The sequence below is a fragment of the Netta rufina genome, assembly GCF_964035555.1.
Source record: "Netta rufina genome assembly, chromosome: 17".
Classification (NCBI taxonomy): domain Eukaryota; kingdom Metazoa; phylum Chordata; class Aves; order Anseriformes; family Anatidae; genus Netta; species Netta rufina.
The window spans coordinates 6,440,332-6,462,413 of record NC_140141.1 but is presented as its reverse complement, the minus strand read 5'-3'; the positions used below and the strand labels follow the sequence as shown (position 1 = coordinate 6,462,413).

At 42.4% G+C, this 22,082-nt stretch overlaps 1 protein-coding gene across 1 annotated transcript in view; it reads right to left on the bottom strand.

The window, feature by feature from the left end:
• DGCR2 (DiGeorge syndrome critical region gene 2) overlaps nucleotides 1-22,082 on the bottom strand; it is a 45,056-nt gene that overhangs the window by 15,395 nt on the left and 7,579 nt on the right. Inside the window, exons 2-3 of the mRNA XM_084297581.1 lie at nucleotides 9,960-10,082; nucleotides 88-213 (exon numbers count right to left, since the gene is read on the bottom strand). Of these exons, the coding sequence (XP_084153707.1) occupies nucleotides 88-213; nucleotides 9,960-10,082 (249 nt within the window). The remainder of the gene's footprint in view (nucleotides 1-87; nucleotides 214-9,959; nucleotides 10,083-22,082) is intronic.

Sequence of the window (22,082 nt, the reverse complement as noted above, 5' to 3'; positions counted from 1 at the left end):
ATTAATTTCTCCTTAAGAGAACAATTAATCTAAATTGCTAAGCTAATTAGTAGAAAGATAGGCCAGATTTCCCAGGCTGCAACTTACTGCTAAATCGGACAGGCTGTGCCACATTGACAGTGTGAAAGCGGGTCGTCTCTCCTCCCCTCCCTCGATTATGCCTGGCGTCCACATTCTCCTTCCCATGGTAAGTTCGCTGGTCCCCTGTCAAGCCTGAGGAGAAGGAATAGTCAGTACCAGTGAAAAATGCAAGAAAAAGCAGATTTGATTTTACTAAACTGTCTGTGGGCTTTAATTCAATACAAATAGATGATACGTAATACAGACAGGTAAATTAAGATGGCCAGGCTGTTACTGCCGGGATCTACCATTTTACATGGCTCATAACAAAAATAATTGCAGTTGAAAAGAACCAACAAGCCATTACATGAATTTTGCAAAGTAAGATAAATATTTTGGCAGATTTTCAACAACTGCAGTTGTGCACAGAACCTGACACTTGTCATTTCAGTTGCTGCAGCAAATGCATCATTCCCAGTGCATTTTGACTGTTCTTGTTTACAGAACTACCCACTCTCCAGCTGCTCGATTTCTCAGTAGTGTGTTCAGAGATATAAGACAACTTCTCCAATATATTTTCCAACACATTCTCTAAGATCTAGGACAAAATCAAAACCAAGAAAGAAAGTCCATCCTCGGCCAGAAGAATCAGGCTTTTCATTCCCTCTCAGGCTTTCTAAAGGAAACGTTTGCTCATTATTTCTGAAACAAAAAACATACACACCCTAATCTGGGTGTTGGGGCTTCTGAATGGATGCATGAGACAAGTGGATTCAAGAGGTTATGAAAACACAATGCAGAATGTAATCCGCAAAAGGGGCACAGGTTAGGTGCAGACACTGCCAGCAGAACTATAAGCAGTAAGGCTAGAAGGGTAGTGGGCAGAAACCCTTGAGAAAAGGCAGATGAATACCAGAGTTCCATCTGGAAACAAGGAATTAACCTAAAAACAGAAAAAAAGAACCCAACAATGCAAGCATTAGAAATACCTACTTGTATGTCATGTAATACCGCCAGCTGGTATTTGAGCTAATAGACTTGCACAGCACAAAGAGCTACATAGGCATATATTTCTGTATATAAAAAAAATCAGCTTATTTCCCTTTAAAGCTGATTAGCTCTATTTACACTAGCTAAACCAAATACACCAGCCATGGTCCAAAATAGAGAGCAGCTACATAGACTTCTTCAACAGCTTTAATTACATCTGTTTGAAATATATTCAAAATGATGTGAATCAAGCTTTCTCCACTAACTTGAAAAAAATCAAGACATCCAGAGCAATTTCGTGATCATTTAAACCCTCAGCTGGAGACTGCCTGCGGTGTTACCTGGGGGAAAGGCCTCCAGAAGACCCTTCATCAAACAAGGTGCTCCTTGGGACCAACTGCACCAATGACCAAAACCAAAAAATCTCAAGGAGGAGCCTAGGAACAGCAGAGTAGCTCTGCATTCAGGTGGCTCTAGCATACAGTTTGCCCCAAGTTAATGGAATGAGCAAGGATATTTAATTACCAGGTCACCCTAGGAATTACATGCCTATAGAGATCACCCATTAAAAACTGGCTCTGTATGATACACTCACATGGCCTCACAGGAACGAGGCAGTAATTCCAATATTCCAAATTAGAATGCGCTACGTATCACAGGAAAGAAGGTAGTGCCAAGAAATTCAGTGAGCGTACATTTCAAAGGACACAAAATGGTAAAATAATTTGACAATGAAGATCATGGATTATTTTTATTCCTTTAAAGGCCAAACTATTTTTAGTTTTAGAATTTGCCTGCAGTTAATCCTAATGTTGCAGTAGCATTATTTACACTATGATCATCAGAGTGATACTAATACATTAAAAAAGCAAATCTTTAATTAGTGTTATTTTTTAAAGTCTTAATATAATTAATGTAGAATACTTTATCAGAGATGAATTGAGTTCAGCACCGGGGAGCCCTATTTTCCCATGGCATTAAATGGTAACATCTAAAGAGAAAGAACCAGTTGGAACCAAACAGAAGAAGAATTAGTTCCCTTTGAGAAGTGAGAGCAGATGCAGCACCATATGGCTGACCCTCCACGGCTAAACAGAACGCCCACAAGTACTTAACAATTTAACTCCCCTGGGAATAAAAGAGAAGTTCGCAGGTTTTAATACGCAAGGGTTAAGAACGGGTTACTCACGCTAACATCAAATTGACAGAATTTATACCACATGCTTTGAGAAAAAGCTACACGGATCGCACAAAGGCAGCTTGCCCAGTCACCACCCGAAGCAGGACATCCCCTCCTTCCTTCCCCGGCGTCAGCAGACCTGCCACCAAAACACGCAGGACTCGAGAGGCAAAAAGCAGCCACCACGAGTTCTCCTTCAAGCCCAACGCTGTCAGTCACTTAATAAATCGGAGCTCTTCAAATAGAAAATTGCTTCTATTTGACCTGAATTTTCTGTCTTTGAAAAAAGCAAAGATGACAAGTTTTTCCAGGGCAATAAAGAAAGAGCATGCTAACGAGCCTGTAAATTACTCGACTGTCATGAAAAGCAGTTGCAGATTCTAGTGGCAAAGGTGTAATTGGGCTGGTTTTCTATTGTGCCATTTCAATACTCTGCAGAAGAATTTTCTTTGTATGCTGCTGTTCTTGTTTATTAACAATATTTATATCTTTAAATACAAATTAATAGTGCCATGGACTGAGCTTTAGGATAACAACTTGAGCCAGAAGACCAAAACCTACGTTTCAGTATTTCAAAAAGGCAAAACAATGATTCTTAGTGCTTACGTGCACATTTAATACTCTGAAAGCTATCCAACTGGGGAAGATGAGCTATTTCCCACATCCTTTATTTTCTAGATCCTACCACCACAAGAAATAACAGCAACAGCAGCATTCTTACTAGCCAAGACAAACAGCTTTAAATTTTCTTTGGTTCCATACAATTATGCGAGAAATGTGATTTGCTTGTTAGTTGGTGGGCAAAGGGGAAAAACAGGTTCAAGGGAAGATTCATGGGGTGCAATTTCTCTTTTCCCCTTGTAAACTGTAGCACGCCTGACAGGAACATCCTCCAAACTGCTTCCAAATGGATCAAGTCATGATTAGTATTCATGCAGCTCCTTCCAATTTACAAACAGTTGCTAATTCACTCTAGCATGTTTACAGACTGAGTAATAGTAGCACACATCAGGAAAGCCACCCAACACGTCTGATTACATGACTCTCTTCAGTTGTTTAAAACTTCAAGCTACCAATTTAGAATGAGAGTTTGCCAGGCTGGATGGCTCCTACTGCATTTTCTATGGGTTATCTTTTTCAGGTCTGAGTCAATACTGTTCGAAAATTTTTCAGAACAGAAGTGAAGAGTCTGGAAGGGGAAGATGCTTTGCTTCCACTTCTGACTACCTTTTAGTTGAACAAGCGTTGTCACTTCTGATGGTAAAACACAGCCCTGACAGCTCACAGAAAGTTTTCTTGTGCGCACAAGTTTTACTGTTCCTCATGGAGAGAGTGGGAAAAATTGAAGGGGACAAATGCTGTCAGGTTTAGGTCAGAAACAGATAAAACAAAATAATTTGCCCATTATTCATAGAAGCTGGAGATAATTCAGTTAAATTACCCACAGTCTTTACCATACATCCACGGAGACCGCTCTGCAGCATTATCCACAGGATCTCCTGTCAGTACTTTGCCCGTGGTGCCTCGTTTGCAGAAGGAAGCACACAAGCAGCACAGAAAGCTCCTTTTCCATACCCCTCGGTGCCTCCATCACTCAGGCCACGTGAAAGGAAGCAAAAAGCCAAGTGGTGCAAATGGCACAGGAGCCGAGGAGCTGAGAGCACACAAAAGTGAGAGCTGGCACCAGCTGAGAAAGGAGCAGGCTCGACCATGGGCGTGCTGAGCCGCGCTGCATGGGGGAACAAACATGACACCGAGTGGGAAACTGCTCCGAAGAGCTGGAGGAGAAGCTGCAATCTGCCACAAGGACCAGTCTGCTTTGCATCGAAGAAACGGGCAGACGGCACAGACTGACTGTCAGCGGCTTAAAGAGGCGCTTGCAGGGTCAGGACTCACACAGGGGGCAAACGCTGGGATGTGGGGAGTTGAACGAGTTCCCAGAGTTACCGTGCCACAGCAAACAAGTCACTCAAGCCTAACACTTCACAGGGATGGATGCAGCGTGAAGACTGTCTGGTTTGTGGAAGTGCTAAGCTACGACATCTGCAATTAAATTCAACAGGAGCACCTGAAGCACAGGACATGCTACCTGGCACCGAGCACTCAGGAAGTCGGGCTCCTGACATTTGGGACACTCCAAACACTTGGCCTCAAATCTTTGCATTTCCGTCATAAATGGGGAATCCTCCCACATCTCTCCATTCAAATTATGTCAAAAAGAGATTGTTTATGAGACTACCAGGTCTTGTGATACCTTACTTGTTCTAAGATTTGAGTTACTCCTGTTTAAACACAGACTCTCAAAACGTACATATGAATGCTGCCTTGTCCCCTAAGCCTCAAATTTTCTGTCTAGCGTATTACCCACTAAACCTTCAGAAAGCTTTTAATTTAATCTGGTAATTTGAGAGGTGATAGAGTTTCTGGATTAAATCCAACTTCATGTCTAAAGATTTGGAAACATAGTTCAGGCGTCTCCAGGGAGGGGTGATTGTTGTCAGGTCTGGCAGCTCCACGCTTTGCATTACCCCTTGTGTGAGGCTGGGAAATCGATGCTAACCAAGACCAGCATCCTGCTGAGCTGAGCACCAGTCAAACAAATAGATCGCCTGGCAGTGAAGAGCTCAGCACGTAAACACCTCAAAGTGGGGTAAAAACAATGCATCTCCTTGGAGTTTGGTAAGGGTTCAGAAAAGATGTGTGATTGATCAGAGGCATTTTATCATTTAGTTTTAAAAAAAGGAAAAAAGGAGACGTACTAAAAAGTACACAAAGGTCAACAGTTTAAAGACTGCAAATCTCTGTACGTAGTAGTTCATAAAGTATGCACAAACAGTCAAATTAAAGGAAATGCAAGACTAATCAACGGAAATGCTTTTCCCAACATATCATTAGGCAAGGAAGAATAGGGTTGAAACCATTTTGAAAGGAATATTTAGCTTCCTGTCACACAAGGCAAAATGACAATTAGGTGATAGTGGAAGATGAACACATTATATCAACCACCTACACTGGAGCCATCTGCGTTCCTCTAAAACTTTTGGTTGTAGATACTGCCCAGAACTGGAAGAAACTTGTCCTCATCCAGTCTAGAAGCTCTTGAGGGTAAAGTAAAAGAAAATGGTAAATAGGAAGAACAAGAGAGAGGGTGAAGTAGGTGTATGTCCGGGGAAGTGATAGTTCAGTCACTTCACACCACACACAAAATACCCTTGGCAAAATGAAACAGAAAGCTGATAATGATCACTGCCAGAGTGTGCCACAGCTGCTGCTTCTTCAGTTACTGGCCATACCTTCAGCTGGCTCCATAAAGGGGACTTTCCGGATCCAAAAACGATACAGCATGCAAGCACTAGCACAACCAACCTCCAAATCAACACATTCTTCCTCGTAGGGTGTCTGTAGAAGTCCTTCAGAACAGTATGAAAGATGACATTGCTTTACAGTTAAATTTCCTAAAAAAGATTGGTTCTGTATGAAATCAGGCTCCCGGTCTCAACCCCAAAACATGTAATATCTTACTGGTGAACATGGGACTGCAGAGCAGCTGCTCGTGCTACTTCCTCTAGCAACTACTGCCCCAGCCCCACAGCCTGTCCAGATGGGTTTGTAGCCTCAGGCTCTGGGGAAAAGAAGAATTCAGCTCATTGCAACTTTGCTGCATTTGGGCCCCTGACCAAGCAGGTTCAGAAAACAGCACCAAGAAATACCTAATAAAGGAAGAATATGGCATGAGGCAAGGCTTTGTGCTACAGAGCTAGCTGAAAGGAAAAGCCTAAGGACAGCTGACGGCACAGTCTTATCACTTATTCCTGGGAACAGTTCTATTTAAAAATATGAAGGAAATGGAACAATCACCAATATAATTGCAAGATAAAAAATTGCTGTGGACGGGATTTGCGAAAAGCACAAGAATTTATGACATCAATTCTCTGTTCATACGCAACAGATACAAGCACCTAGCCTGTAGTATAAAAATAAAACAGGTGAACAGCCAGAGCTACACTAAACCCTGCTCTACTTGGGCTGCTGACAGTGAGTTTTGTTTAACCAGAAAGCCCACAGAGAGGGCAGGATATTTAGAGAAGTTGGTCTGATATTTTGGCAGAAACAAAGCTGGAAATCCAATGAGCAGTAAAAAGGCAAACTGCAGAGCCCTTCCTTCCTGTGGGTTCAAACATGGAACTTCTGTAAAGGTAGAAGTTATGATATTACTTCAATTTCTTGTGTAGAACGGTAAAGAGGAAATGAGTAGGAATAATAAATCCCTATTTGTAAGAAATGCCTGTTTCTACCATTTCACAGAACATACCACCTTGGGATACATTATTTTTAGGAACAATTACAGTTGATATAGAACAGTACACAGATTTCATGAGTCTCCACTGCTCAAGTAGAATAGAGTTACAGACACATGCAGCATAAATCCTCCCAACAATTTTTAGTACACTAACAAGAGCAAGCAGGAAAAAGTTTTAGTCTACCAGACAGATGAATTGAGGGTAATCACTGATGTAGATTCCACTAACAATTACATGCCTCTCGGGAAGGGCAGGGGGGACAGCACCTTACTCTTTGTAAGTTTGGAACTGAAAGGAATCCTGTGTTTAAACGAAAAGGGTCATTCTAAAAAGAGACTATCAGAACAGCTATGGTAACAGTCTTTTGTAAATATATATATTTTGTATACACGTGGTCTGACAAAAATATGTATTTGACACGCTTATTCAGACTTGCAGTGAATGAATGCCTCACCTAATTGTGTTCTGAAAAAGATGCTTAAAGAAATGATCCTAATAGGAAAGTATTAGATTTTGGGGGTGTTTCTTGTACTTTGGACAACACAATCACCAAACAATTTTATTACTAAATGATCCTCAACAGGAGTTAGTTCAATAGGAGGTTTGTTATTAACACAAATGAAATCAGGTTGAAAAAAAGGTGAACGGTGCCAAAGAACTTACAATGGCTTTGTATTAAGTCTTTGCAAATAGCAAAATGACAAAGCAGTCATTGAAACATACCTTCATCAACACCACAAAAACCTATTTCACCATCACTGATGTTTTCTGACTTGCTTATGTTACAGGGTGCCAATAGTAGCTCAAAGGCCAAAAAGTACAGGCTGCACAAGCAGACTCATAGCCCTTCCTTGCAAGCTTTCTCTTAATGCTTCAGAGAGACTTCATCCCTTGTAATTTGAAGATATTTTAATGATCCAAGTTTCACAAGTCCAGGTGGCTTCACTAGCTAGTTCTTTTAGTGTTGTCTGCCTTTACTGAAATTAAGGACCTTAATTACAAAGTATTTAAAATTTAGCTGAATCATCTTACAATTACTCATCTAAATCTGAAGGTATTTTCTAAATTTAAAGCTGCATCATTTCTCGTTAATTCGGTGGTCAAAGAAGAAAGTTATCACTCTCGATTATGACCGTGTGCTACTATTATTAGTTGCTTTAGTTCCCCAGTCCATGTCTCAGCAGTCAGCCAGTCCTATGACTGCTCCCAGATTTAATACTTTCCCCAGCATAAGAAAACCATGCTCTTCCAAACTTATCATGGCCTCAGCAGAATTACTTTTATTCATGCCATCCCTATTCATACTCCAAGACACCATTCATACGCACACCAGCAGACCAACTCACCCTTATTCTTGGCAGTTCTGAATAAGGCATACCCTTCAACGCCCATTTCAGGTCACAATGCTATCCCACCAAATTTTCGTTACAGGTATAATAGAGTTTTATGTCCTACACCAGAAGTTCTCGTTCCTCTGGTTTGCTGGCTACACTCCTTGCATTACTGTGCAAATATCTCAGTCCTTGCCACACCCAGCTTTCTGGCTCTTTTAGCTCTGTACAGCCTTTTCACCAATTACTTGCCTGATTAATGTTCTCATCAAGTGGAGCACTTTCCTCCTCTATGCTATCCATCACTTCCCCCTCTAATATTCTCTCTTGTTCTGTTGTTCTCCTCTGCCCGTGTACAGACATAGGAACGAATCAAGTCTCTCCCACATACTTTTAATTCCTTGAAGTTCTCCTCATCATGTCAGGCCAGGCAGTCCAATGAGACCTACACCCTGAATGCAGGTGCAGAGCCTATCTACTGAGAAATGTTACATTTATAAACATCCTTCTCCTAGCCATATAGCAAATATTCTTCAGAAATCCAGTCACCGAGTCGTCATCGTCATCCTATTGCATCCTTCATGCAACACCTTAAGATTGCTGACTGGTATTATAGACAAGAAGATAAAAACCTCGTTTTGCACTAATAGGATATTTCAATATCCCCACAAGCCTCTGTGGCATTTTGAATAATCCAAATATTAACGTGACTGTTTTTACCTAGCTATTCACTTTCGTTAACCTCCAGAACTTTACTAGATCCCTCTAGTTCTTCACATTTGGTCAAAACTAGCTCAAAAGGAAGAATAACAGCACAACTATAAAAGCAACTTTAAGGACATCCGCATCCCTAATAACAACTTTAAACAGAAGTTACATCAATGACATGGCTTAATTTTTGGTGTCAGAAGAAACTACCAACAGATTTTTGCCCGCCTTTTGAACAGCAAATATACAGCCACAGAAACTACCCAAAAGCCTCCTAAAAAGAGCACCAAACACATTCTTTCACTTGTCTGTGTGCAGCACAGTGGGGAGAGGGTTAACTAAAGCACAGTTTCAAAGTCTGAGTGTTAGATTTACTTTACCATCTCCATTTAAAAATATATTTAGAACATGTTCCTGTAAAATACCGATGCTACTATTTTGTAGCATCTCTAAAATAGCTTAAAACTCAGAACGACGACAGACTTAACGCTGTGACGACAACGCTGCGAAGTTCACATGATTCTCTACCAAGCAAATTACGTGGCTCAATGGCAAAGAGCTTCTTAAAACAGTTTTTGGGCACAGCTTAGTCATGCCGTAGAGGTATGAGTTTTGAACTACGCCATAGTTAGAATTTAACTCGTGCTTTCAGATTCTTGCTGCACTGTTGTTAGAAGAAAATTACGGGTCCCTTCTCTTTTAAGGTACACAGAAAAAGAATTGCACTGGCCAGGTTGTCAAGAACACAAATGTGAATGCTCAAATTTGTGTCTGTGTTCACAATAAATAAATAAATAAATAAATAAATAAATAAATAAATAAGACAGCTCAGTATCCAGCAGCTTCAGCAGAGAACCACTGCTGGTAGGTAATAGGCCCCCGAAAACATACATGAGCTTGCAAAGAGTAAATACACCAGCTTGCTTGGCAGATCAAAGTTCTCCACGTAAGCACATGCAGCATAATCAGAACAGGTAGCAATAAACCAAGCTCTCTACCTAGTCCAGCAGTGTCACCCAGCACAGTTTGAGTGATACACTCATACAACCAAAACTGTAATTCAGAATTTAACCTCAGGCCTATGTGTCATTTTGACTTAATTGCAACATGATTTTTCCCTGCCATGTAAGTCTCTTAGACGACAAACTCTCCTCACCTCCAGCACACCTACTCAGGCTGTTATATTGAAGTGCAACTCTGACAACTGAAAAATATTTGTAGTATTAGCCCCACAAAGTGAAAAAGTTTGTTAATAAAGTGGTGCAGTTCTACGGAACAATCTCTACTTTCAAATAAAAATAAGCAGATGATCTTAGGAAAAAAAAAAAGGAGTTAAAGTACTGATGAAAAACAAGGAGACATTGGGATAAGTGGTCTTCTTAGCATTACCTGGACAGTCAACTTCATCACTCTCGTCCTCACAGGTGGGCCATCCATCACACTGCCAATTTGAAGGGATGCACTGGATGGTACCACTCCGACACGCAAACTGCCCTGGGGTGCAGCGGAGCTCTAGGAAAGAAGAAAGTTGTGTTACTTATTCCTCTGAGTCCAAATACATATAACGTAATGGACAAAAGCTCTGGATAACTCAGCCTGCTAAAAACTATTGAGCTTCAGATCACTTCCATATTTCAAACTGGACATTTACAGGCTTTAACAGACAGGAGAGCCTGCGTACAGCGTTTGTGAAAGAAGTCTATCAGACATCCGTAGTAAAAACTTCCTCATAAAAACACCACGCAAGATCTAGCTGGCAGATTTTTGGTTCATGCAGTCACACACACACTTCAGTTCAGCTTTCTCTATGGCAAACAGTACTCTGATCTGACCATGGCAGACTCTGCTCTTACATTATCATCATCTAGAAAGAATGGATAAAGAAAGGATATCATTTAGCAGTAGGTTTCCCACTTACGAAATACTAACAGGAATACAAGTTGATAACACGAGAACAAAACAGTTTCTCAGATTTCTAAATTGGATTTTCAAAACTGATTCCAAAAAAGTGACACCATAGTTTCTCTTAAGTCTGCTCCTTTCACATATCTGAAAATAAGTTGGTGTCTTTAAGAGAAGAAGAGGAAAGGAAACCCACATCCGCACAACGTTCCCAAGCCCAGGTCTAGCTGGAGAAGCTGCAAGCTCAGGAACCCAGTAGCAGCCATCACCACAGTGAGTGTTCCCCTTTTACTTCTTGCCATGCACTTAAGACAACTTGCTCACTTGCCTCAGAAGCAAAGTTTAACAACAACATGCTCTGGTAGCTTTTACATGCTAGATTATGCAATGAATTCAGAATGCAACTTCCACTGCAAGCAGGAGGTACGCCAGGCCCCACCCAGACTTGCACAACTGTCCAGCCCAACTTCGAGCCAGTTCACGTAACTATTTGTAAAACAATTTCCATATTGATGGACCTGTTTTCACTTTCTAGCTCACACTCTTTTGTAGAATTCCTGTGTATCAGCAAATCCTTTAAAAGAAACTGCCAGTATCTGCAAACTTGTAGTGCCTGCTGCTACAGCATTACTACCTACCTGCCGTCATCACACTGTCAGTCCTAATTAGCATTATAAAAAGTATAATTTTTTTCAATGCTTTTAAAGGTATCAATTCCATCCATCAAATGCCAGAAAGTAATAATTCCGCTTAATTTTGTGTTCCTCACTATATTTTGCAGGGAAAATCTGTCTATACAAACGGTGAACAACTCCAAGCTTGTTTGCAGACTGCGGGTCTGCGAGTGATGAGAATCGATGCGCTCACCTTCACACCAGACCATCACCCTGCAGCTTTCCTCACAACGGTGGTTCTCAATATTGCACTGCTTTGGGTAATGGCAGTTAAGCTATGCCTCAAGAACTAGCACCTCTTACTAAAAATAAAAATCAAACAAGGGTTTAGAAAGTAATGCACACTGAGCCCTGACTTTGAAAGAATGAAGCAGGTAGCTGTTTTTATTGATGGGGGAAAGGAAGCTCTAAGGAATTTACAATACAGATGCACGTTCTCTCATCCACAGTTTACAGCTTAAGAGAAGAAGCTCTATCGCAACTGTCACCTTCCCGAAATGCACGTCTAAACTAAATCAAGGCAGAGGTTACGTTTAAATTTCTGGACAACACAGCCATGCAAAATAAGATATGCAATCACCCACTGTCAACCAGACCCATACCCACATACCTAATAATTAGTATAGGATATTGTTTGATAGGCTTATTGTTTGATCGTAGACTCAAACCCACTTCTTTTGAAGACACCCAGATATTAAAACAGCATGAAACAGTGCCTGTTTCTCTCCAAATCCCAGAGCTGCTCTGCTAGCAGAATGGAAGCGGACACATGCTCCTCGTACACCACCTACTCGGAGCAAACACCCAGGTCACCAAAGCACAAGGAGCTCAAGCAGACCTGCCTGACTGCTCCCGGCAGCAGCACGCGACAGCAGGACGAGGAGCGCTCTGACCCAGTTAGAGTTTGATTCAATCCAATCCGCTGACAGCAAAGAGCACGGTGGAAATATTACAAGCAGGGAAACAAAAATAAAAAAATAAAACCAAGAAACCGCCACCACCCCACACACCTCGTAGCTTAGGTCACACGTGATGACTTTTTTCCCCTGAACAAAACCTGAAGAAATTTATTCAGCCCAAAGAAGGGAAGAAAGTTTGTGATTATGGGAATAAAAGGTTAAGCTTCACTTGTCCAATGTAGCAAGAAAAAAAGATAAAGCTAAAGCTACAAAAAAATACAACTGAAGTTGAAAATTAAACTCAAATTTCAAGTTCACAGGAAAGCATCAACTCAATAAATCATCGCAGCCTGTTTTACCATGGTTTGCACAGCATCAGCATGAAGCATAAAGTTTCTTAAGAAGTTCAACCACTGCCATTCCGAGTACTGAATTTACACCGGAGCCTCTGGAAGACGTTTTCAACACGAGAGGCTGCTTTCAGCCCAGCTACAGGTTTCCATTACACCTTCCTCCAACAATGGCAAAACGCAATTCAATACTTCAAATGAACCCTTTCAACCTGCTTGTCGCCTGATTTCAGTGGAAGTTGCACACAGCTGAGAAGAAAGCTGCTCTGCAGCCCTACCTTTCACAGACAGCACCCAGGAAAGCATGTGGGAAAGCCTGCGAAGTGTACTTCGTGTCTCTCTTCAGTTCCATATGCACTATTTTAGGTGTGATTATGAAAATTAGGTTCAAATAAGCAAACAGCCCCATCCCCACATTTCTGTCATTAAAACCTGCCAGTTACGTGCCGTAATGTGGCTGCTCCCTGCATTACAGGCAATCCCCTAAGAAGAAGGCGTATACACGAGGGGACACAAAACACATTCATTAAAACACGGCTCGGGTTAACCAGCAGGGCACTTGGTCCCGACGGAAAGCACACCCCGTCAGGTTCACTCATTATTTCACAGCAAGGAGCAGGAGCTGCTGGGCGATTCTGCTGCAGAGAGAACAGTGACACTAAAGGGCATGGTTGCAAAACCCAGTCTCCAGACGCTGAAAACACCACCAGTAACGCTTCCTGAGCTACCCGAGCCCTGAGCCCACACCTCCCTGCATGACCAAACTGCTTTATTCATTGTGCAGCGTCTGGAAGAGCTTCAGCTTAATTGTTCTGCTTCTGGTTGCTGCCCATCGTGTTTTAGCATGAAAGGCACACAACAAGCAGCCACCTGAGGAAACCTGCCCACCTCTCCCACCTGGACTCCCCAGAGGGGGCTGCGCTCAGCTGGGACATCCCTGGTGACCTGCTTCTGTGCCAACTCTGATGGTAACTTGCAGCAAGAGGATGAGGAAGAAAAGCATCTCAAACTGCCAGCTCCTCTCCTCTCCCCCTGCTCCAAAACAGCAGCAAAGCAGCACTGCACACACCTAATTGCTGCCAGCTGTTAAAGCAGAAAGACTTTTGGTACCGTTAGGAAATATGAAATGCAGTATGTTTGGCACCTGTTGCAGCACAGGTACAAACACATCACGCAGTGGTCAGCAACTGGCCACAAGTCAAAAACTGGAAACACAGCTACCTCCTGTGCTCACATAGGACACGGCGAGTTAAATCAGCAGAATTAGCATCCACATAGGAGCTTCTAGTGTAAAAGGGTATATTTTCTTGTAAGAATCATACAGTCCTTTCTCTGGTGCAGCACAAAATTTAGTATACAAGTCTCACTTTCGAGCAAATGTATCTATTCATTGGGATGAAGGGAAGCAAGCAAACAATGGAAACAGCAACAGTTGTAGCTCTTTACAGGGCATAAATTTACAAACCATTACAAAGTTCAAGGGTGCGAGAATGTGAAAACACTTCAAGCAGCAAGGTGTTGTTATAAGTCGTCTTCAATTCGCCATCTCAAAGCACTTCTAGAATGTTAACCCTCAATCTTGCCAGCTACTGCATCCTTCTGTCAGTGCCTAAAATGAAGCTCAGGAAAATGGCACAGCTGGCCAAAGGCTGCCTCCGAAGAGATGAGACTGAGAGCAGGGGCCAGCTCTCCTGGATGCGGCTCCTGTGCTCCCCCTCCAACACCCCACACCTTGCCAGCCCACCAGCACGCTCCTACCTGAACTCACGTTTTTCTTTCAGAAGCATCATCCACTAACATATAGTCTCCGGCCACCTGTTCTCTCTAAGCAGCACCTAAGAGCTACAAATTGGCCAACGGGAGCAAGAAACAAAGAACACCTTAGCTTTATAAAAAGAGAAAAAGAAAAACCAGTCAGACTTTGTATCAGTTCTACAAGCTTAACATATAGCACGATATTAAGCTTACTGTCAAGCAAAGGCCAAAAAAACAATATTGATTTAATGGGACGCATCATTAGGTAACATAATCCACCCTCGGGAGTCACTCACCTGAAAGCAGCTTTGCCAAAGCTAGTGGCAGATCTGTAGTTTGGAATTTAAAACAAAACTTACAGCGCAGTTGGAAACTTAATCAAACACCAGAAATTCCAAGCGAGATTGTAAATACATTTAAACAGTGCCATATAAACAAGTCTCCGTCTCATTTAGCTGCCAAGTATTTTTTTCTAAGTTAGGCACTAACAAAATCAACAAGATTTTTGACTAAAATAAGAATCCAGGTTTTATAGGGGGAAAAAAGTTTTCAAAGTGGTTGTTCGCACTGCCACAGAAAGCTTTTGTTCCAGCAAAGATTTTCACAATGCCATGTCTAACACCAGATGTTTCACTGCACCCATCACGTAGTTCAACACAGGGTTCAATGAGCTTCCTCCCCCCTGCTTTTATGGCACACTAATTTCCAGATTTTCTGCTAAGTGCTCAAAATGGTCATTTACACATTATCTTCAACCAGGAAGACCGCGTGACAGATGGATAAAACAGCCACCCGCACGTTTTAACTTCCAGCACAGTTTCGCAGGTTTCATAAAACAAACACCTTGTCTCCATTATAAGACGATGCAGGAAGCCCTCCTAGGTTTAATCACCTCATTTAATCTTTCTGAATAATTGAGGACACTTCCCTTCTGGGGCCTGTACACGTGCAAGTCGCAGCGCAGTGATCCTGCAGCAGATGCACACGTGGAGTTGGTAAGTGTGCTGCACTGGGTGCTACACTAACTGCAACCTCTATTTCTTAGATATTTCATTATATTTCATTTCAAGCCTTTCAGAGCTGAGTTTGGACAAGGACACCACTTATTTTCTTTGAAACTGGAACTAATTTCCTGCTTATCTTTCCCCTTTTTCATGCAAAGGGCACAGGGATGATTAGTTCCTCAAAAGAAATGTTGTAATCGAAAGCAAGGCTGAGAGGATCCATATCCAGTACCTGTGACCAGTTCTCAGCACAGTAAATCTCATTTGGAGCTTCCAATATCAAATCAAGACTGTAACAGCCACAAGAAACAAAGTGTTGATTCAATACAAGTCCACCTTGCTAGTGCAGTTTTCTGAATTAATTTGATGAGCTCGCTTTGAAAGAGCAAGCTTCTGACCAAATCAGACGTCTGCCCACGTTAACATAAAGCCAGACCAGCAATGGGTAGCTCCCCTGCAACCAGAAAAAAAACACGTGCTCCAATGAATGCAGCAGAAATGCAGTGTCCAGCTCTAGCATCAGTTAATGTGGGGGTGTGCCCACCAAGCTCGTACACTCCATTTACTTAGCTCCTACAGAAGCCTCCTTCTGATCACACTTGGATTGCAGGTGCTTTTTTGGCAGCAGCAGAACTACTTTCAGCCCCGTGCTAGCAGAGGCTGCCCTGCAAACAGGGCCGGGACCCTCACCAGACTGAGGTAAGAAAAGCTTTCACCACCGAGCAGAATTGCAGCTCTGCCCCACCACGAGCTGCACCAGAGCACGGCGCGGAGATATCAGAAGCAGCAGAGGTGGCAGTACATCTGTGCGAGGGGCAAAGCCCACCAAGCTCTGAAAACTCCTGCCAAGTGACACAAGCCAGCTACCCACGGACCTTTCTGGTCCACAGGCACTATTTACCCATCAAAACACTTCTGAGAAAACAAGCTAGGGTGACAGAGCGTTCAATACTGTCTTACAGGTTTATTTAGTCTGCCTCAATTGAAGACCAAGACATAAAAGGAACTCAGCCCAGTGAAATTCTACATCCAATAAAAGTGCCAGAGGCTCCGTCTCAGGTGTATATATAATAAACATCTCCCATAAAGCACTATGTGAGCACATCAAGGTTCTCAAAATCCACATTTCAGCCTTATATTTCCAAGACACTAATGTTTACCATCTCAAAGACCCAGAGAAAAAAAAGAACACTTGAAAGCAGAATCTCCCAAGCCAGAAGGGTATCACTGACACATGGCCCTTACTTTTGGGCCACACATTGCTAACCCCAGTTAAACCACTGGTGAGACAGCAACCAGCGGTGTCAGTTCACAATTTAAGAAGTCAATATATGCATGAAGCATACAGCTGGGGAGCTACAGCTCTGAACCGAAGCCTATAAAATACAAGCCCCACTTCAGGAGAGAGCTTTGATACAGAGATTAAATTCAGTGACTGCAGTCACTGACGATGGAGGTCTGGTTCTTCTAGTCACAATGACTTAATTTCTCTTTATTACAGAGATTCATCAGTCAGTAAAGTCTGATACATTAAGATACTCTTGGTAGCTAACATTACTGATGCGTGTTAGCTTTTAGTGTTTACATAGCTAGCCCTGATTTGAATCTATTTCAGTTTTTAAGACAAGTAAGTGGCACTTTTCATCTCCTATGTTAATTATTTGTTCTTGTCTACCGAGCTTCATTTGTATGGAAATTGAAATTTGATTAAATGCACAAAACCAGCATTTAATGTTATTTCAATTATAAACTATTACTGTAACTGAAATGCATGAAATGGAAAAGAAACTTCCGCACAAAGCCACGTACTTCCAACTTTTAATGAACACTGCAAGTTGTGTGCGTACCTTGTTTACTTCACTTATTTCGTTCAGATTTCTCAAGACAGGATCTGGTAGATCCTCTGGCATAGCATTTATTTACAGACTGAAGGAAAACAAAAACAATTCCTGCTTTCGCAATGGAAGAGTTGCTCATTGTATCGAACCGGATGAATCAACCTGTAAGAGAATATTCTGATCACATGCAAAGAGGCAACTACTGTTATCAAAAGTTGACTGAGCATTAACAAAAACACCAACTACAAGTGCTTAGCCCAGTAACTCTTCTTATGCAGATGGTGTTTTGCCCATCAGGTCGTGCTTATATTTTATCACAATAAACCTACACGCTTAGGTTAAGACCTGTACCTGCACATTCCACTATGGCTTCAATTCTAACACATTTAAGAATGAATGTATTAAAAGTTAAAGAAGCTTTTTTCTTAAATCACTGATCCTATATATCCTGACCCACGGTACACTGTACGAGCATGATTAGATCCTAGTATCTTCAGCAAGGAGCCTAACCCCCTGAGCCCTGAACCCCTGGCGATTTTACCCAGCACCAGTGCTCAACAAACGCCTGCAAACAAGCATGGGAAACAAACAAAAGCACACTCCCTAAGCATCTTCATCACAACAACACACAGAGCCCCAGAGCTAATATTTATGCTCAGGAGGAAGCATAACATAACCCATACTTCTCTAGATTGGTATTTACTGAAGCAAGAGAAATTTAAAATATTCTCGACAATTCCAGCACAATACCACAACGGTTCTCTTCATTTAATCCTCACTGGAAGCATGAAGCAAACAGAAAACCCCTCTCCACTCTACTTGAAAAGCAGTTTTCTTGACTGAAGCTTCTCTTGGACCCACAGCCGAAGTTCACTGGAGCAGGTACTGAATCTGGTACAAAAGTGATTGCTGAAAGCGTGCCAGCACATAGAGAGCCCGACAGCAGCCCGGGTGCGATGGCTCGTGGCGGTGAGAAGTCACTCGCTGAAGGAGAGCTTTTAATGACAGAAGCAAGGCGAACTGTGCGTGAGGATGCTCCGACACACGATCCTTGAACAGGATCATTTATTTTTTTTTAACTTGTCTTTGAGGTACCGAGCACCCACAATCCCACACAGACCGCTCTCAGAAAATGAAGTTGTACCTAAGTGGTATTTCCTCTCAGCTACAGATCAGAGAAATTTTCCCTACCCATTCGTCCCATGGCAGGTTTCTTAATGTCACCTGGCAAATCTTACTGCCATTACTTGTCTTTAAATTCACCCTTATGCTACTCCTCAGCGTGGCAGGGTACATACAGGCCTTTAAAACAAAGCTGCAGTAGGAAAAAACAGAGTATGATAACAGCACTTTATTTTAAAAGAAAAATTGTATGTGAAGCTCACAAGTCACCATCAGACAATTATTCATGCCACAGATGAAATAATAAAACAAAGTTTCTCAGTAAAGTTGTTTCTGTTGACTGTTTTTCAGATTAAAAGCCTCCAGAAGCAGAGTGCTGCACCTCTGTCAGCTCCACAGAAGATGCACTGCTCACCCATGCTGCTGAAATTGTGCCTTGGCACGACCCTCGGGTCACCCAGCTTTGGTTGGTCATGGCCTGCGCGTGGTCAGGAGTACAAACACCCAACAGGGCTCTGTGCTACACGTACAGAGCCAAACACTGCCAGTATCTCCTCTCAGCCCCAGCTACTCAAAATTAGAGACTCTAACCTAATTTGTCCCTACAAAGTGGTATTATAAATTCAAAAATAAGTGTATGTTACAGGCATTTGATTTTTCTGCATGACCTCAGCATGCAGTTTCATGAACTAAAACTGTGACAGCACTCAGCTGAAAACTGTAAAACCTAATGAATAACCCTAATGACCATTCTGTGCTACTCAGTGTTCTGTCACAGTAAGTTATGCTGAATGACCCTAAAGATCCATCAAAAGATTTTACATCGCGTTCAGGAACATTAGCAGGCTACTTCCCCTCGTCCCCCCCACTCTCATCGATAACATACCTACACCCTGCAGGAGCTTGGAACTGACCCAGTTTCTTCTTGCTCACAAGTGTCATTCACTCCAATTCATTGTCTGCTCTTTGTCTGCAGGGTAGATTCAATGCCAGAAAGGATTTAAAAAAAAAAAAAGAGAAAGAAAAAAGAAAACACACACACACACAACACAACCTTAGGCAGTGCGAGAGACCCGGCACTCAGCCAAAGCAACAACACCAGAGCTTCTTGAATGGGAACCCTGGCTGTGATTTCCTAGGTCTTAGAAAATACAGACTTTGTGTTTCATCACTGCAGCCACTTACTTATTCCTAAGATTGAAAAAGAAAAGAAAAAAAAAAATCTAGTTCCCAATTCCCCAGTACCACTAAAACCAAACAGCAAAACCAAATTTGCTATTTGAACTGAGCTAAAAGACTGAACTATGCAATGCAGCACTATAGGCTGAAAAACATTTTATTTTCCTAACAGTGAGCATAGCAGCTAAGCAACAGCTTGGCTTCCCTTTTTTTTCCCTAAAAACCTGCAATATTATGATAATAAGTAGATAGGCAGAAGGGAAGAGCAAAACACAGCACTGGCACAAGAAAGCATTCAATACAAAGCCACAGGTACTCAAGAAACCTTTCACATGGCCCAGAATTAAAGCCTACGTTTCCACTACACTAACAACCTCGTTCAGGACTTCTGACGTGCACGTAAAGCCTGAGGTGGGACTTTAGGTTTTAGCACAACAGAGACCTAAACCCATGCAGCCCCAAATTTTTGCCCCTTCCCACTGCAGTGGCAGGCGAGCTTCCTACAGCAGAGGAAGTTTAGGGACGTGGGAAATGAGCCCGATGGAGTCCAGCGTCCTTGAGCCCCCATTACTTAGGAACCATGCTCATGCACATTCAGAAACCAACCTCACACAAAACTTAAACACAGTCACATACGACACATTAACTTGCCCAACAAATGCATCAACAGACAAAAAAAACATTAGAAAGATACCAGTAGTGAAATGCTCAGCAATTCATCAATTCAGTTAAAGAAAAAAGTACCATAAAAAACGGACTTTGCCCCTCACAGTCCACACCCTCAGGTCAGGACAGATTATCCCACGTACACCACGAATACTTAAACCGACGTGGCTATTTGGGTGCCTCGGCTTAGCTATGTCCTGGTTCCATCCCCAGTCCTCACACCTCAAAGCTTCACCTCCTGAAAACAGCTCTTATGCCAAGATCCTCATATTGCCATGTATCTAAATACTTTAAAATCTTTTATTAATGTACACGGACCCTTCTTGGACATTTTCTTTTTTTTTTTTCACAAAGCTGGGGCTATTCTGAACAAGGAAAAAGCATCATGTTCTCAGCTGTACCTCAAAAGCTTGGCAGCATTACCCGCACCTCTTTCCTCACAGAAGACATCCAGACTGCTCCCCATCCCGTACCTCCTCCAGCAAGCCCAGAGCCACCTGGGACTGCAAAAACCACCCAGCAGAGCCAGCAACCCCCGAAGGAGCAGGCTGGCCATCAGAGGTACTTGCACACAAGCACCATTCTTCCACAGTCTGTGCGGATGATGCTTGCTGGAATGCTGCTCAAAAGAGATCTAGGAAATCTCCTGATAAAAGCAATACAGACAGCACTGCTAGATCTTATTACCTGCTAGGTGCCTACCTAAAACTACCTCAAAAATTCTAAACATGTCAGAGTAGCTCCAAACAATCATATCCTCAGGGTTAGAGAAGCATACATGCTATCAGGCCAGTAACAGCTAAGGCACAACGTTTGTTCTTACGCAAAGCTTTGCTTCCACTTAAGAAAGATCACCAGGGAAAGAGTATTCCCCATGACCAAGTAAACTGTAGGCGTAAAAAAAATAGCATGAAAACAGTCAGTACAGAGACAAGAGAGGAAAACTTAAATCTGAAGTTTTACGTGAACTACACGAGTATTTTCTTTACGTCAGGTTTCAACAAGAAGAGTATTCAGATGAAACACGATAAGAGCAATTCAAGAACTATCAGAGCAATCAAGGCTAATTTGTAGCCACCATTAAACTGAAAGTAGGAATTGCCAGATTTCAGGAGTATTAGGAAGCTGTCCCATTTACTTCCAACGAGACAACACATGTTTCTACTTTGCAGGAAAACAGAAAAGCGAATGTCACAACATCTTTTTTCAGTAAAGGATTCAGAAGCTTTTAAACATATCCTTCAACTTTCAATCCAAACAAATTCAATCAAAGTGCACAATTTAAGGTCAAGCGTGTACTAAGAGTACCTTGCTGGGATAGTCTTTAATGCCAAGCAAATAGGTAATGAAATTCTAAAATTCCATAAACTAACCCTATTTCTTAATTTTAAAACCAAATGATCATGGAAGAAGCTCTTCCCAGGGCCCTAAAGGTCACGGTCTTAAACAAGAATTTAAGAATTAAGGGAGACAGGAAACTGCCCAGCAGGGTGAGGGCACCACAGAAGCATTTGGGCAATGCTCTCAGACACACGGTCTGATTGTTGGGTGGTCCTGTACGGAGCCAGGAGTTGGACTCGATGACCCTCGAGGGTCCCTTCCAGCATGGGATATTCGATCATCCTATGATCTATATGCACGAGCACTATTCAAATGCCGCCCACACTAAAAAAGCTTTTGCTCATGCTTTGTTTTTTCCCTTTATCTTGCACCAGACTTGAGGAGCAAACGCCCAGAACACTTGAAAGCAAAAATTTGATACACAGAAACATTCTGACCTCGGATGCTGAAAACACATTTTATCCTTTGCAAAGTAGCTGGTGCAGAAGCTGTCATGTACCAGAGCAAATGGCTCGTGCCTTGAATAGCATTCCAGTGCTCCGGCGGAGCCGAACACGACAGGAATGCAGCCAGCGCTAGCCCCTGGTGCGTGTGTCCGCAGCGTGCGAGACCGCGTGCTGCCTTCCTCCGCAGTCAAATGAGTACCTGGAGAGGAGTTTCATATATCAAAACCCCCAGCTTCCACCAGAAGTCAGCAAACAGAAGTGCAACGCGTTCACAAAGAGCCACCCGACCCACCCAGAGCAGCGGATCGCTCCCCGTGCCTTCCGCCTGCTCTCGCA